At 42.3% G+C, this 15,812-nt stretch overlaps 1 protein-coding gene across 4 annotated transcripts in view; it reads right to left on the bottom strand.

The window, feature by feature from the left end:
* Positions 1-15,812, bottom strand: part of TRIM67 (tripartite motif containing 67) — a 37,899-nt gene that overhangs the window by 8,054 nt on the left and 14,033 nt on the right. For 2 of the 4 annotated variants that reach the window (XR_016464249.1, XM_031613563.2), the window contains exons 5-8: positions 15,348-15,507; positions 8,511-8,668; positions 6,285-6,423; positions 4,825-5,128 (exon numbers count right to left, since the gene is read on the bottom strand). Coding sequence is in view for 3 of the 4 variants with exons in the window: in XM_031613563.2 (XP_031469423.1) it covers positions 4,825-5,128; positions 6,285-6,423; positions 8,511-8,668; positions 15,348-15,507 (761 nt within the window). In the remaining variant the exon portion in view is untranslated. The remainder of the gene's footprint in view (positions 1-4,824; positions 5,129-6,284; positions 6,424-8,510; positions 8,669-15,347; positions 15,508-15,812) is intronic. The other 2 variants (XM_090135455.1, XM_090135456.1) reach the window with 2 other exon arrangements.

Here is a 15,812-nt window from a genome sequence, read left to right as displayed (position 1 = left end):
GTGTCCTTGGCACTCATTTGAATCACTCTACCTGCTGGCAGCTAGATGCTTATTTTGGCAGTCTCTAAGGGGACCTGATTTTCCAGTGTCTGGGGAGCCCACATAGGCACTGGTTTTGGGGAGGAGGGGAAGGTAGGGCAGGTTAGGGACAAGCACAGGTCCGTGACCAAGCTGCTTCAAGAGTTAGGGCACAGCTATTAACATTGGTGCTAATTGGCTGTGTCAGGAGCAGCTGCTGAGAGCTACCATGGTGTCAGAGCTTGCCAGGGCAGACCCAGCCATTACATGCATGAACGATTTGACATTAACGCACTTTGATTCGGGGGTTAGTCAAATCCAATAGTGCTTTAAAGAGCGTTGAGCAAGAAATCTGCTACATATGCAGATTGGCCACAGGCACCACTGCTTTGCTAATGTCACAGGAGCTCTGTGATGGATTTACAGCCTGACACAATTTGTTCAGGCTAAATCAGATTTCAAATCATTTGCATCAGGAAAGGAAGTGACTGTCTTTGTACCACAAGCTGCCCTTGGGCACACGAAATTCACAAGATAAATGCAGTTTTAATGTAAGATTTATCATAAGAGTTGGCATATATCAAGAAAAAAATAATTTAAATACAGCCAGAAACGGTGCAGGGTAAGAAATTTTCATCGTGTCCACTAGGTGTCACAAACAGGTCTCCTTTAAACTAAATGTGGCACATGCTATTTCCTTTAAAGGTAACAGGAGCTTTATTCTTGATAGTGATGGCAATAGTGTGCTGACATCTCTATTCAAAGCTCTTGACAATAACAAAATTCAATAACAGTTGAGACTCACCAGTTGGATTCTCAGATAAGTAAGATGTATAAATAACTATGCAGTTCTGAGCTCCCTTCAATTTATTTCTGGTACTATAAGCATTAATACGCTTGTCTTTCTGCTCCTCTCCACAACTGTAAACGTATATTTTCCAACAAAAGTTAGGACATTTACCCATCGTCAGGATCTTAGTATCTAGGATGTTTGTATTAAAAACACTCAAACATAAAATTCATAATGGTTCTGTGGGAGGTGGCAGCACCACAATTCAGAACTATCTACAAGTGGGTTACGTTATTTTTTTCTCCAGTGGGGAACAGCTCTGACTGTAGTGCACCACGTTTTATATCATGCAGTGTTTTAAGACAGATTTTATGACATCTTTCTAAATGGCATCGATTCTCTTGGGGAAACAGCTTTGCCTTTTTGAGATGACGATGCTCTTTCCAATATAATAAACTAATTTGCTTCTAGTGGGCTAATTAGCCGTGTGCTACACATTGACATTGAGTGACTTCTCTGCAGTCCGCAGGGAATGCCGTGCTGGAGAGGAGTTGCTGCTGGTGGGGCACACGGCCCAGCCTGTGTCAGCACCTCCAAGAGCTGAGTCCTTACTGCAATGCCTTTTAAACTGCTTAATGGTCATTGTGCTGTAGGTTCCTGACAGCCTGCGGGCTGCGTAAAGGGAAAGCACAGCCACCTGCTACAGTGCTTCTTCAATGACGATCCATTTTTGAAGACATGTGCCACTCTTTCATTATTCCAAGTAAATCCCAGTTCTTACACATCTTTTCACACAGTCTGACAAACATTCATCCCTGTGCACAAGGCTCAGTGCTGACTGTGCCATTGTGTGGAAGGCTGGAAGGTCTGAGTACAGATACACCAATTTGGCTGCCCTGAAAAGTGCAACTGACTGTTGCAGTGGAGTCTCACCTTCCCAGGATGGTTTCAGCAGCATTTTGGGCAGTTTGCAAAGCTGGACTGAAATGGCTTGAGGAATTAAGAAGAGCAGTAAGCTTCACTGTCACTGAAAAATCAATCTTAATATACGAACCCTGTTTAATATGCTGAAGAATGAGTTTAACTCTGCACTAACAGCATTTATATCGTGAACTTTGCAGGAGCTTACCGACTTTGCCGCATCTACTGTCAAGAACAGTTGTTTTCAGTCAATTGTAACATTTTTGTTTGATGAGAACTTGGCCTTGAGACCTCCGCAGTTAGTAAGGAGACTCTCTTCATGCAGGGAGCTTAAAGATTAGCTCTAGATTTTGACTTTCCATATCTTCCAGCATAAAACATAAAACATTTCAGTGTAATTTCAATCACTTTGTTCATGTAGCAATGCAGAATATTGCCTACAGCACAGGATACTCCCGCCTTTGGGAACAAGTACTGCTATGAGTGCCTCTGAGCAATGGGCACACATCTCTGGTATGAGCTGATTACTTCCAGGAACAACAAGGCTTAAAGGTGCCTCACAGAGCTACATCCCTGAGCTGTCTTCTAAACTGGTGTTTGCTCAACCTATTTTCAAAGGTCTCTCTGGGTTTGATAGCATTAGATTCATCTGTTCATGCCTTTCTTTCTAGCATTGCTGAAGACAAGCCCAGCCTGTCAGTTTTTAGGGATGTAGACAGGCCCCATTGTGCGTATTGTGAGTGAAAAGAACAGGAAAGTGCTCTAAACCTGGCAGGCCCCATGCCTAGGTCTTTCAAGCTCCACCTCAGCTTATCCCTGAAGCCATTCATTAATTCATCACTCTAATTTAATGTTGAGCAGATTTGAATGGATGATATGATTACTAAGATATAGCCTCCAAATACAGGAGCATCTGAGAGGCTAGAAGCTGGCAAGAAATTTTCTTTGGAACGTGACAGTGTGTTCTCATGCCCTTGTCTCCAGTGGGAAAATGACGAGGCAGCAACAACTGTTTTCACAAGACTACCACAGCTAACGAGTTAAAAAACTGACCTACTTGACTGTCACAGTTAAAAATATAATGCTTAGACCCAATTTCATTGAAGCGCATGTGATTCCATGAGACTACATGCCCTTTGTCAGTGTATTTCACTTGAAAGAGTATTTCATTGGTCTGCCCATTCCTTGGATATGCCTGCAAAATCTTTGGGTTTTTCCCAGTAAAAACAGGGAAGCTGTTGTCAACAGAAAGTACTCTGTTCTCCCGTTTAAGCAGGATGATTGGAAATTCAAAGTATTTCCACTGTTTGTGCTTCTCAGAAGGAAAGCTTTTGCTTGGCTCTTGTGTTGCTTGTGGGAAGGAACACATCTGTGACCAAATCCATAAAATAGGTTTCTGGGACAGCAGCACACACAGTGTTTGCCAGCTTTTTTCCAGAAAGCATAAGCTGTTTCACAGAGCATTAAAATTAACACAGCTTAACATTACTTCCACCCTAAATCAAATCAAATCAAGATATTAAAGGAACAGAGAACCTTTGGACACATTCATTATTCTGATGTTATTTTACTCTACATTTACTCAGGACATGGTTTCTATATCTTAGGACTTCACCTAAGGCCTTTGGGGCCAATGAAAATATTCACCTTTTCTTCAGATAGCTTTGGATCCAGCTACAAGGTTCTTCCAGCTTCTACAAACAGAAACCAAACTACTTCAAACAGAAATTACTCTCACTTAAAATACAAGTATGTTTTGGAGTATGAGTGACTATTCAACAGGAGACATTACAAGCAGCTTTAGGATGCCATGAATGCTGGCATGGATTTCTCTCTCTAAGAAGATAACACAAGCATTTGAGCATTTTAAAAAACACTGCAAACTTCCCTTTTAATTATGTGATATAACAGAAACAACATCTGAGTTCATGAGTATGGAAAACTAAACCAAAACTGATTCCCAGTCTGCCGAAGACCTGCTGTATATCCTTGGTCAGTCACCTTGTACATCCGTCTCCCATCATGGTAAAGTGGGTACACAAATACACTGTTACCCAAAATACACACGGATTTAGGATCCTGAATCTCAGTCTTTAGCTAAGATCTCCTCAAGGGCCTCAGTCCCTCTAACACACAGCTGATCTTCAACTATGGCCTGACCCTCCCTCTGGGCACAGAGTGAGCAGTGCATTCTTGCATAGGTGGTACCCCAGGAGGCCTCATGCGAAGCTGATCATATCTCCTCTACATGGGGCAGCATTCCATCAAGGAAAACACAGTCAGCACTTCACAGAGTTAGTTACTGCAAGTGCTAAGAGCCATGCCTCCATGTTAGCACAACACCAAATCCATGCTAATGTGCAATGTCCCTGAGGGATTCAGCCCTGGAGCCAGCTTCAGCTAGATCTATCCCCACCACTCTGCTGCATGGAGCATGCAGATCCTCTCTTTCCGTCAGGAGAGAAAATGGGGTTTGGTAACGATGGTTTGGGGTTATCTCCAAATCCTCCTTTGTCAGTATTGGTTGTCATGGTTGAGACATCTTCCAAAAGTTTTGAATAGACTTAGTTGAGAGAGGCAGTCACTTCGTCCTCACAACCATAGTGTCCACATTACACTCAGTGTGGCCAACAGCACAGCACTTAGTCAGCTTTCAGGACTCAGAAACACCTACATTTTGGACAAGCAATCACCATTGAGTTTGCCTAATGATCCTGTAGCCAAAAGTCTTCCTAAGGAAGAGAACGGATCACATGTCTCCCTGCATTCTTCCAGCTGTGACTGCATGGCACTTCTATCTACTGACATTGCGGGTGAGACATGTGACCATGGGTTTAAGCAAAGCAGGGGAGATTCAGGCTAGATCTCAGGAAAAACCTGCTAAGAGAGGGTAATGTATACAGATACAGATTGCTAGGGGAGAAGATGCCACTGCCGTCACTGGTGATTTTTAAGAACAAGTGATGCAGACTTCTGTTAGGAATAAAATAACTCTATTTGGCAAGGAGATGGACTGCAGCTTACTGAGATCCCTTCTTCTGATGACAAGCAACAAAAGCAATCAGTAAGGAGAGAAACATGCAGACGGTGCTTACCGGTTGGTGTGAGAATTGCAGTGCATGAACCAGCTGCGGTTGTTGTCAACGTACATAGCCCACGCCTTGTCATCCTTGCCTAGCATCATGTCCTTGACAACATTAATCCTGGCAATGCCAAAGGCTGGATCAGGATGGTTGTCATACCGGTCCACGTGCAGTTCCCAGTAATGCACGCCCTTGGAGAAGGCGGCCGTGCCAAGGACAACGCGGTCATCATAACTGCTGCAGGTGGCGGTCTGGTTGTCGTTCGACAGCACGATGTCCCTGTGAGCCGAGGAGGGGTCGAAAGTGAACCACGCCACTGTGTGAGGGAAAAGGAGAGGCAAGATTACGGCAGAATGGGCTGCAACTACCCATCAGCCACTTTATTTCCACTAGGGAGATGAGACTGGGAACTTCCTAAAGACCCCATGGCACTCTTGAATAACAAGGAGTTCTTCCTTGTTAAAAAAGGCAGTTACACAAGATTGCTTTGCACTGTGACCCAGCTCAGACTGCTCTTTGGTGAGTGAGAGAGAAAGGAAAGAACGCTTCGTGCAATCTGCATAGCCCAGTAATACCTGAAAGGCACTTTTCAGTCCATTTGTCTTGAAGGTGCTATGAAGTGCAAATTACTCATGTGTCTTATGTCATCTGTGCCTGCATATCAGAGTGTAGGTTTCTAAGGGCAGTGACTTTCTGTTCTCACGCAGTAAGAAGAAAGTCATTAAGAAAACAAAGGTTTCTGTATATAATATAGAAGCCATTCACAGATGTGAATTGGTTCAGGATTGCCTCTAATGGAAATGGAGGACCAATGTGTCCACAGCGGTTAGGACATATTTTATCAGTTTATCAAAGGGGGGAAAAAGAAATCCAACCAGAAAAAGCACTTAAAGTATAAAAATTTTATACTGGCCTATTTTGGCAACAGCATGAAAGTGCATGTGAGGACAGCACGTACTTCCCAATTCATTACGGTATCATTACTGAAGATGAACTTCTGTAATGCCCGCATGGATGTCAACTATAATTACAGAGGAACAAGCATGAATTCCCATCTCTGTCTTATCAAACCTTGCTGTGAAATTGAAGCATTAAGTGAGGAAAAAAATAAATTCCAAAAATTTATGGAGAAGTGGAGACAGAGTGGCATATAAATATCCAGTGCCTAATGGCCTCTGTATGCTAAAACAAACAAAAAACTTAATGAGAACCCAAAAGTAAAATTGCACTTATTTTTGAAACCTGAAGTGTTACCAAAAATGGAAAATCTCCTAAGGTTTAAAGAAATGGGCTACCTGATTATTATCATTAGTGGATTTAGGTCTAGGTTGTTCCCCCAGAAATAGCAGGCACAGTACAGCCCAAGTGCACCACAGAAGCCACTAGAATATCCACAGCTGTGTGTGGTATTGGCACTGACACTTGACAACATCAGTCATTTGTGTGCGGATTGGATTCAACATCAAACTCACCATCTGATGTCTGTAAAATAACTGTCTTGCTGTATGGACCAACTCCAGATGAGTTAAAAGCTTTGACTCTTGCATTATAGGTGCTGTTGAAATGAAGGCCATCGATAGTGCAGAGAGTCTCCTTGCCAACATATACTTCCTAAACACACACACACAAAAAAACAAACAACAAAAAACACAACTATTCCTCTCTGCCTCGTAATCACATTAAGATTTGTAAACATAAATCACAAGTAAATAGCTTATGATGGCTTCAGAGAATGCAGAGTGCATGCTGTTATAACATGAACAGCTACAGAAGTGAAGACAAGAGGTAAGGTGAGCAGTGGAGACCTAAGGTGAAGGTAAAGCTGAGAAGGTACAGCAGTAAAGGGAACACAAAGAGAAAGATTTTATTTTTTTTAATCCTATTTTCCTAAACATTTACTCTAAAACTGCTTTGGAGGGTAGTCCCAGAACCTTAACCATCATAGCCTTTCTTAATATTTATATAGGACTATAAAAATGGGGAAAGGAGGAATTAAGAAAAAAGTAAGCACAGTTCCATTCTGTTGGAAAGGCTTCCTCATGCCTGCATAAATATATGATTCTGAAACCTACTAAGACAGGGCCAGAAGAAGCCAGCCTCCTAAAGGTTAGGACCACATGCATCACCTGATTAAACAGCAACTAGACAGCAGAGACGCAGTAAGAGTCTGCAAGGATTTGTTAAAGCACTGGTGTAATGTGAAATATTTCAGGAAGAGGAAATGCTAGACAAAATATTGAACAGGATCAGCCAGATGATAGTTTGTGATGAACTGTAAGTAGCCTAGAAACCTCACATTTGTTGGAAAATTGAACAAAGTAATAGAATATGAGAGAAAAGGAAACAATTGTGTGTAGGCAGTAGGCTGAAAGTATTCACAAGTATTTATTTAGATGTGAATAATACTAGAAATGTCTTATCCAAGAAGCTGGAATGTGCCACACATCACCCCTAACACCTCATTTATTATGCCGCTTTTACCTACTGACTATGTCAGCAGCTCTTGAACAAAGGAACCTTTTCACATCTCTATTGGAAACGACCAGCCTCTTCAAACACATGCCAAATGGTTCTTGGACCAAGGAATCAAGAAATTCCAGAAACACTGCATACTTCTCAAAACACAGTACCAACACTACTGTTTTTTCTAATGAGGAACATCCAAATGAGGTGTCTCTGCTGGCTGTGGATGTAGCAGTCTGGCACAGGAAGGCAACTGAGGGAGGTCAGGCAGGCCAGTTCCAGGCCACTTTCACCTTTAGTAACCTTCAGGGTTCCAGTGGGAAGTCAGTTTACAGCTCCTGGACAAATCTCATCCCATGTTTTGGCATGATTTCCCATTTGTGAAGAGAGCAGATGTGCTCTGCAGTAATGATTTCAAGGCACTAGCCTCTAGGGATGGCATTGGCTTAGCATGGTCTTGAAGTAACAGAAGCATGAACAGCAGCAGCAAGCCACAGCACTGCAGACCACTGCATCCAGCAGGACGTGGCTGGCAGAAAGCTGCTTGAATTATTTCTGTGGTTTATTTTTTGGGATGTAGAGGGAGAGGATGAGAGACTGGAAGTATTCAGCACCCTCAGGCATAAGCAAGCAGTTGTGGAATCACACTGGAGTTCTGGGAGAATGGCACTTGGGGCGTCCTCCTGTACCTACCAATGCCTCCACAGCATACCTGAGGAACACCTCCCCCAGCCTTGTCTCCCTTCCAGAAAAAATATTTATCAAACCTGTATTTTTTACACAGGTAGCCAATTTAACTCAGAAAAATAGGAAAAATTGAGTTGCATTTACAGACCAAGAATCTCATCCCTCAGAAGCGGCCTCTATGGAGAGGCAAGACTTCAAAAAAATCTTTGATATGTGGCATGAGCCACTTTCAGCTCTTATAGGGGTGTTCTCCAGCAGGGACATGCAGTAGATATGGCAGTGACTTGAAATTCTATCTTTCACATCCACAAGGCCTTTTTGCCAGTACCCCAGGAAAAGTTTCAACCAAGTTTCCTATCCAAGCTGGGACTTCTTCTAATGAGCAGAAACCAAAACCAAGCCTTTCTACATCTATTTGATGGAAACAGGGATGCTTTGATAAATTGTACCTTCCCTGGCCTCTCTCACCCTCCCCTCAGACACAAATCTATTTCCTGAGGAAACTTACATACAAAGAAATACAAATAAATGCTGAACGAAATTCTCACTCGAAATTGGCCACCATCTCCATCATCGAGTTCCAGGATATAACCCTCCACTGGGTTGTGGGTCAAAGGTGGCATCCTCCAGGCCAATGTCACACTGTTGTTTCTGGTGCAACACTTCTCCAGTTGCAGTAGTGGGACGGGTGGCACTGTAACAGGAACTGAGTACAGATTAGTGTAGCTCTGTCCTAGCTCCTCGGTCTGTGCCGGGAGGAGGACCACAACCACTCACTTCATTCCCTTCGTGGATAGTCAGTATTATCATAGAATGATCTGAGTTGGAAGGGACCTTTGGTCTAGTCCGACCCCCAAAGAGAGTCCTTGAAACAAAACCCAGCAAAAAATAAATAACAAAATGTCATTATTTAGCTAGACAAACCATTTGGTTGAAATATGTAAATTAAAACATATTTGGAAATAGTTCCAGTTGCAATGTTTATCTAACTCCTTAAGTTCAGCTGGCAAAAGGAACATCTGTATCACAGGAGACTGCTTGTAGCTCTGTCCTTCCAGAAATTACAGCTGCAATGTTACCTACAGACATGTTTTTTTACTGACTGGCATAGGAAAAGCACCAAGGGACTGCTGAAAAGCATTTGAAAATAAAAGTAAACAGAACATAACATTCAGCTGTGCCCCTGTGAGGAATGAGGCCTCCACCACACCTTCCCTACAGTGCACACCTAAACCCTCACTGTTCTCGCCTTGCTAGAAATTGTAATGAGAAATTTCCATCTCTTAGAGAGATTTGGCACATGTCTTGTTCACGATTGAAATCACCAGGATAAGTGGGATAAACGTGACGTACAAGCCCTGTCTGTTCTTCTGCCCAAGGCTGAATTTCAGTGCTAGGATCATTTCTTCAAAGCTGCATGACGTCTTGCAGGAAGCTGAGTGCTCTGAGCATACATTGACTGAGCTCTTATCTATGTCAATTTGCTCTTCTTTTATATACTCCACTTGGAGCCTCTAGTTTATTTTCCTCTTCTGCCTGCATGAGAGCTAAGCCCTTGAGCAATTCCTTTCGTCCCATTTAACCCCTGAGTATAAAAAAAAGGTTTGCTCACTCTTCATGCAACAAACATTGTGAAAAAATAGGGAAAATGTCCCTTATTGTGTCAGGGGTCTAACGCTTCACCCCCACATTGGAATTGGGGCAAAAAATCAACATCCCACTAGTGATAAATAATACAGAAGTTACCCTCTGGCATTACCCATCACTGCAGAGAACCCAGGAGGTTGGTAGCCCAACAGGATGAGCATGGTCTGTTACAAAGGAGATCTATAAACCAGCTCTTGAAGAATTTTCTGCAAAAAGAGAAGGAAAAAAAGCCACAAAAAAGACCCCCATCTTGTTGCTTTTTCTTGGTATTCAAGAATGATTCAAAGGGTATAATAAACAAACATCTGCTTGTTTTTTACACATGAAAAGTCCAGATTTTTCTCTGGAAGGCACTATGAAGTAACAGAAATGTGACATTATGGGAGCCAAAAAATGGAGGGCAATGAATTCAGAGAGAAAGGCAATTTTAAATGGTTGTCTAGATGGCTAACTAACCCTCTCAGAAGGCACTGACTTGGTCCCTCCAACTTCCAAATCTCCTTCTGGCAGAACTAGATAAAAAACTCATTCTTGAAGCTTATGAAGTACAAAACCACCAAAATTCCTGAGCTGTACAGCCACTCAGGGGTCCAAGGGTAAGAAAATTCCACAGAGCAGTGTCCAGCTTTGCCGGATTAGGCTTGCCATGCTTGCCCTCCTGTCTCCTTCCCGGTGCAGCTGGACACAGATGGGCAGAGATTTACCCTGATCTCAGACTTCCGCAGGGAGGAAAGAGGGTGAACACTTGTGAAAGTCATAGAAAGTATGGAAGGATTGAATAACTGGGACGCTGGAATACACTTCAGAGTGAAAAGCCATGGGATGGCACTAAGACAAGACAAATATAGGTTAACTACCAGACAAGAAGAAGTTTCAGATGTTAAATAACAGCACTGTCCCATTTACTGCTCAACTTAAAAGTCCCCTAGAGAGTTTTTGAGGGAAAAGATTAAAAATATAAAGGGAGAAATGATACTGCTTTGGCACAGCAAGACCTATTAATGAGCTTGAATAACATCCTGCTATTTTGAAAGTGCTTCATGGAGGTCATGCTTAGCTAAAAAATGTGCCTTGTGTCAACCCAGCAGTTTCAAAAACACATTGCTTTGTGAAGTTGATCTCACTTCAGAATAGAATAGGGCTGTTCTAAGACTTTATTATTTGTCATCTTGACAAAACAAGTTGTGCAATGATACCCTCTGCCTTCCTAGATTGATTTTTTAAGACATGAATGCAGTGGGAGAGTGGGACCCTTAGAAGCATGAAACATCTTTATCAGGGAACACCCTGAGTCACTGTTGTAGCAAGAGCACTACGAACAGTGTCATCAAGGGAGAAGGAAAGACCAGAGGCAAAGACCTGTTTGTGATGTAGAACAGGCAGAGCCAGAGACAAAGCCTAGTATGAAGCATTACTGTTTTATTAGCAGAGCTGTGCAACTAGTGGCTGGAGAAGCAGAGAGAAGCTGAAGATGCCTCTGAGGAATTATCTGTTATGTGAATTATATGAATTAGGGACTGTTATGTGGAAGAGGGAAGGAGCCATTCCTGACAGTGAATATACAAGTGACTGCTCGGAGGTGGTGCAGAAAAGCAAAGGGTAGTAATGTTCTTTCCCATGTTATACCTAGTCTCCCTTTTACAGCAAATCAAGATTGCATGGCCATTCCAGCTGTTTGAACAAAGCAAATGAGGAACACGTATTATTTGCCTTTGTTTATAGCTTGAACTGAGAAAATGCATTGTACACAATGAGCCACTCATTGAAGAAAGAGGAATTACATGCCAAGGACTCAGAAAAAGCAAGAAAGAGAAAAACACTCAGACAGGAAGAAGATCTCAGAAAGATCAGCACACCAGCAAATGGAGCCATTCATGTGTCTCAGCAGGTCAGCCAGCCTGGGGACTGTGGGACTCTTACCAAAGCAGTCAGTGAGACACTTTGGTCAATCTGATTGCTTGAGCATCTATCACATTTCTGGCCCCTGCACATCTAACCTGGTACTGAATTGCTTTTTTTTTTTTTTTTTTTTTTGTAAAAAGAAAGGAAAAAAAAACATTTCCTGATCTTTATTTGCTGAGATTGGCTTTAGATGTGAGCCTACAGTGTCCACCAGTAAGGTACATCAACAAGTCATCAGAGCAAATCTAATGTGATTTGTTCTCATTTTCATTCTTCTTTGTTCAACACAGTGAATCAATGTTTACTTACAAGCAAGCTTTCATTCTAAATGATCCATGCAAGTGCACTGAGGTTGAATGAGGCCAGAGTTTGAAAAAAAATCTAGAAATTCAGTCATGCACTAAGCGTCAATAACAGTATTACCGACCTTGGGTCACAAAGCATTTGTCATGAAACATTCTGCAGCTGGGAAAGCTGCACTGACCTTGTTCTATTTGGCTCTCCCCAAAATCCCTTTACAGATGTTCTCTGATGTCTGTAGTGCACCTACTCTTGACAGATCAATCTGTACAGTGAGTTTATAACACTCCCCACTCTCCACACTCACCACCGAGCGTTTGGCAAAGAGTGATGACACGTGGGTGTGCTAAGATTGGAGTAGGTAAAATTGGAGAAGGAGGAGCAGAGGTGAAGAGACACATATTTTTTGTGTGTGAAGCTGGAGGCTCAGAAGTCCCAGTGATTTTGCTGCAACACCCTGCTCTTCTCACAGCAAAGTGATTCTCCTAGTGGGTAAGAGTGCTCTCTACTCCAATGCTTCCTTTGTATTACCTGTATTTTGAGATGCAAGACCACTAATGCATAAGAAGATAACACAACACTGGTTGATGTCCATGGAGGTAAATATGTCCAAAAGGATGCCAATGGATGTAAATTTCAGAAACAAAAATGCCAACACATCAGACTGAGTAATTCAAATAGATTTCTAGTCATAAGCTGGAAAATATAAATACATCTGTACATACTAAATTATCCTTGATACCCATAGATGTTGGCTCTGGACTAGTCAGTGGCTGCTCAGGCACATGGAGGTGCAAAAGGAAATAACACAGTCCCTTATGCCTCTGTAGTAATGGTGCCCAGGAAAAATGACACCAAGATGTGAGAGATGACACCAAGCTGTGTCAGATGACACCAAGCTTTGTGTTGTGTCATCCAGAGGGACCTAGACAGGCTCACGCAGTGGGTCTAGGCGTTCAACAAATCCAAGCGTAAGGCCTATCACCTGGATCATGGCAACCACCACTACCAGTACAAGCTGGGGAACAGAAGGATAGAACACAGCCCTGCCAAAAAGCATGTGAAAGTACTGGTGGATGGCAAACTGGACATGATCCAGCAATGTGCCCCTGCAGCCCAGAAAGCCAATCATACCCTGAGCTGCATCAAAAGAAATGTGGCCAGTAGGGTAAGGGAGATCTTGCCACTCTACTCTGCACTGGTGAGACCTCATCTGGAGTACTGCATCCAGATGTGGAGTCCTCAGTAAAAGAGAGATGTGGACCTGATGGGGTGCCTTCAGAGCAGGGCCACAGAAACGATCCAAGAAATGGAACGCCTCTTCTACCAGAACAGGGTGAGAAAGCTGGGGCTGTTCAGCCTGGAGAAGAGAAAGTTCTGGGGAGACATCATAGCAGATTTTCAGTATCTAAAGAGGAGTTTATAAAGAAGAAGGGGACAGAGTCTTTAGCAGTGTGATAGGACAAGAGAAAATGTTTTTAAACTAAAAGAGGAGAGATTTAGACTGTACATAAGGAAGAAGTTTTTTTGCGATAAGGATGATGAGGCACTGGAACAGGTTGCCCAGAGAGGTAGAGGGAACCCTGTCCTTGAAGACATTCAAGGTCAAACTGGAGGGGACTCTAAGCAACCTGACCTAGCTTCATATGTACCTGTTAATTGCAAGGGAGTTGGACTAGATGACTTTTAAAAGTCTTTTCCAATTCAAATGATTCTGTTTCTATGATTCTATAAATGGCATTTCCACTGCTTTGGCGGTATCTGCAGCCAGGCCTGGCCTTCATGTGCACCAGCTGGTGACAAAGCTGGTAGGACATGAAGTGTACTCCCTAGTCAATGCCAAGATAGCCCCAGGAAAAGCCCTTCCTGAGGACTACATCTTTAAGTATCACTGGGGAGCAATACGCAACCTGGTCTGTAGCCTCTCTGCAGGTTTGAGCAGAAGCAGTCCAGTCCTGTCCTCTGCATCTCAGGCTATGTCTAGCTCTGTGCCAGAGCTTAACTGTGATTCTACATCAAATGGGGATGTCAACAGACTGCAGTATCTCTCATAGAGCTCCAGTGAATCTGGCTCAATTAAAGTCTCTAAGTCCTCCAGCTTACTGACAGATGAACATCCAAAAGCCAAATGCCTAAGCTGTTCTCACCTCAAGTGACCTGTGGTTAATTAGCAACTTAAGTGGATAGTTTAGCTAAATTCTTTATATGTTTGGGAGGGAGAGTGGTGCAAGATTAGTATTAAATATATGTAATAATAAATATGGCCAGCATTAGATATAAACTGATTTAAACAGATAAATGCAGAGAGTATTTGAAGAAGTTTTATCAATAATATTCATTCTCTCTTGTCTGTTTTGCCGGTGCTGGCATTTCAGAGGAGCAGCTCTCAGACAGTTTTTGACAAACTTTTTTAGCATAGGCTGTTTTTGTGGAGGTGCAAGCCACTCCTAGTGAGCAGACTGTGGCCTTTAACTGTTTACCCATTGTTTCTCCACACATTCACCTGCCAAGTGATCCACCCTAATTACCCCATCTTGAGTATCACGTGTATAGAATTAGGCCCAGAGAGAACAGATAAACTGAACAGAAATCCTTACACTTATTTAGAGGAAAAAACAACAAGAACAGCAAAAGCTGATACACAAAACACCACATCTAACATCACAACATGAGTGCCCTTAACTCATTCATTAACTTCGGAAAGCCTCTACTCTATCATCTACTCATATAACTACTAAGGCTTGAATCACGACCGAGTGAAGATCATGGCATGATTCCCAGGGATCACAATGGGTTTAACATCTAGATACTCTATGTATCTCTCTAATCTGCTCTGTATAAACCAAGTACATTACAAGCATATGATCGTTAATATATATTTTTTTGTCCTCGGCATCTGCTCTTTATCAGCTTCTGCTTTTAAATGATTTCCTTAACCTCCTTTTCCTTTTTCTGTGTCCGTCAGGATGATTCAGACACCTGGAATCAAGGAACAGTATAGCAATTGGACTACCTTCCTTCTGAAACTCTCTGTCTCCCAGTTTTATTTAATCATGACACAGTTTTCATACATGGGTTTATAGGGCTTATTTCCCTATAGTTCTTATTTCCCAATTCCAGCATATATGTGCTGAGGGGAATATTTATTTATTACTTTAACTGTTCCTGATAAGATGGGGATGACCAGCATTTCAATTAGCTGTGTTCGACCTATGAATGCTGTAGAATGGCATAAAGTTTCATGCATTTAGCTTCTTCTTAATCAAAGATAACAGAAAGTCCTACTGTGAAGAATTAATCTCTTCAAATATTTAACTACCCCCGGCATCACTGTTTGACTTTGTCAAGGTCACTGCACACAAGGTGAGTACACCATTCTAGGAAACACCCAATAACCTGAATTTGCTTGAAAACTTCTTAAAAATACCCAGAAATCTCAAGTCATTTCTCTTTCCTCCCTCTGCACCTCACTTCTTCCCAGCACAATTTCAACACTGGCATGAAAAACAGAAAAAAAAAAAATCAGAAAATCTCACCCCTACATTTCATCTGGATAAAATCCAGCTGATGAATGGCTTGCAGTAAGGGTTCACTATCCAGCGTCAGGTCAAACTCAGCAGACACTTTTGGCTCCAAGGCTCCTTTGACCCACTGTTCCTGAGATACCTGGACACGTTTGATTAATGCATCTGAAATCTGAAAGAGACCATCAGGCTTTTGATGAAACTATGGATGCAGCAGCATGTCAGAAGCCATGAGAAGTGACAGAACAGCTGTGAGATGCAGCACAAAAGAAACAGGAATACGACAGCATGAGAGTTGAGATGGGATCCTGTAATTCTGAAGGGAGTTCCATTTATGTTATATCCTTTGGTCTCCTCCTTTCAAAAAACATTCTCATCTTAGAGTACAAAAATAAAAACTGCATTTGTAAAGGCCATTAGTATTGTTATAGATCACATCTCTGAATGCCTCATGCACTTCAGAATTCTGTTCTCTGA

The sequence above is a fragment of the Phasianus colchicus genome, chromosome 2 (genome assembly GCF_987193195.1).
Source record: "Phasianus colchicus chromosome 2, bPhaCol1.hap1.1, whole genome shotgun sequence".
In the NCBI taxonomy this organism is placed as follows: Eukaryota; Metazoa; Chordata; class Aves; order Galliformes; family Phasianidae; genus Phasianus; species Phasianus colchicus.
This window is presented reverse-complemented; position numbering and strand designations above follow the sequence as displayed.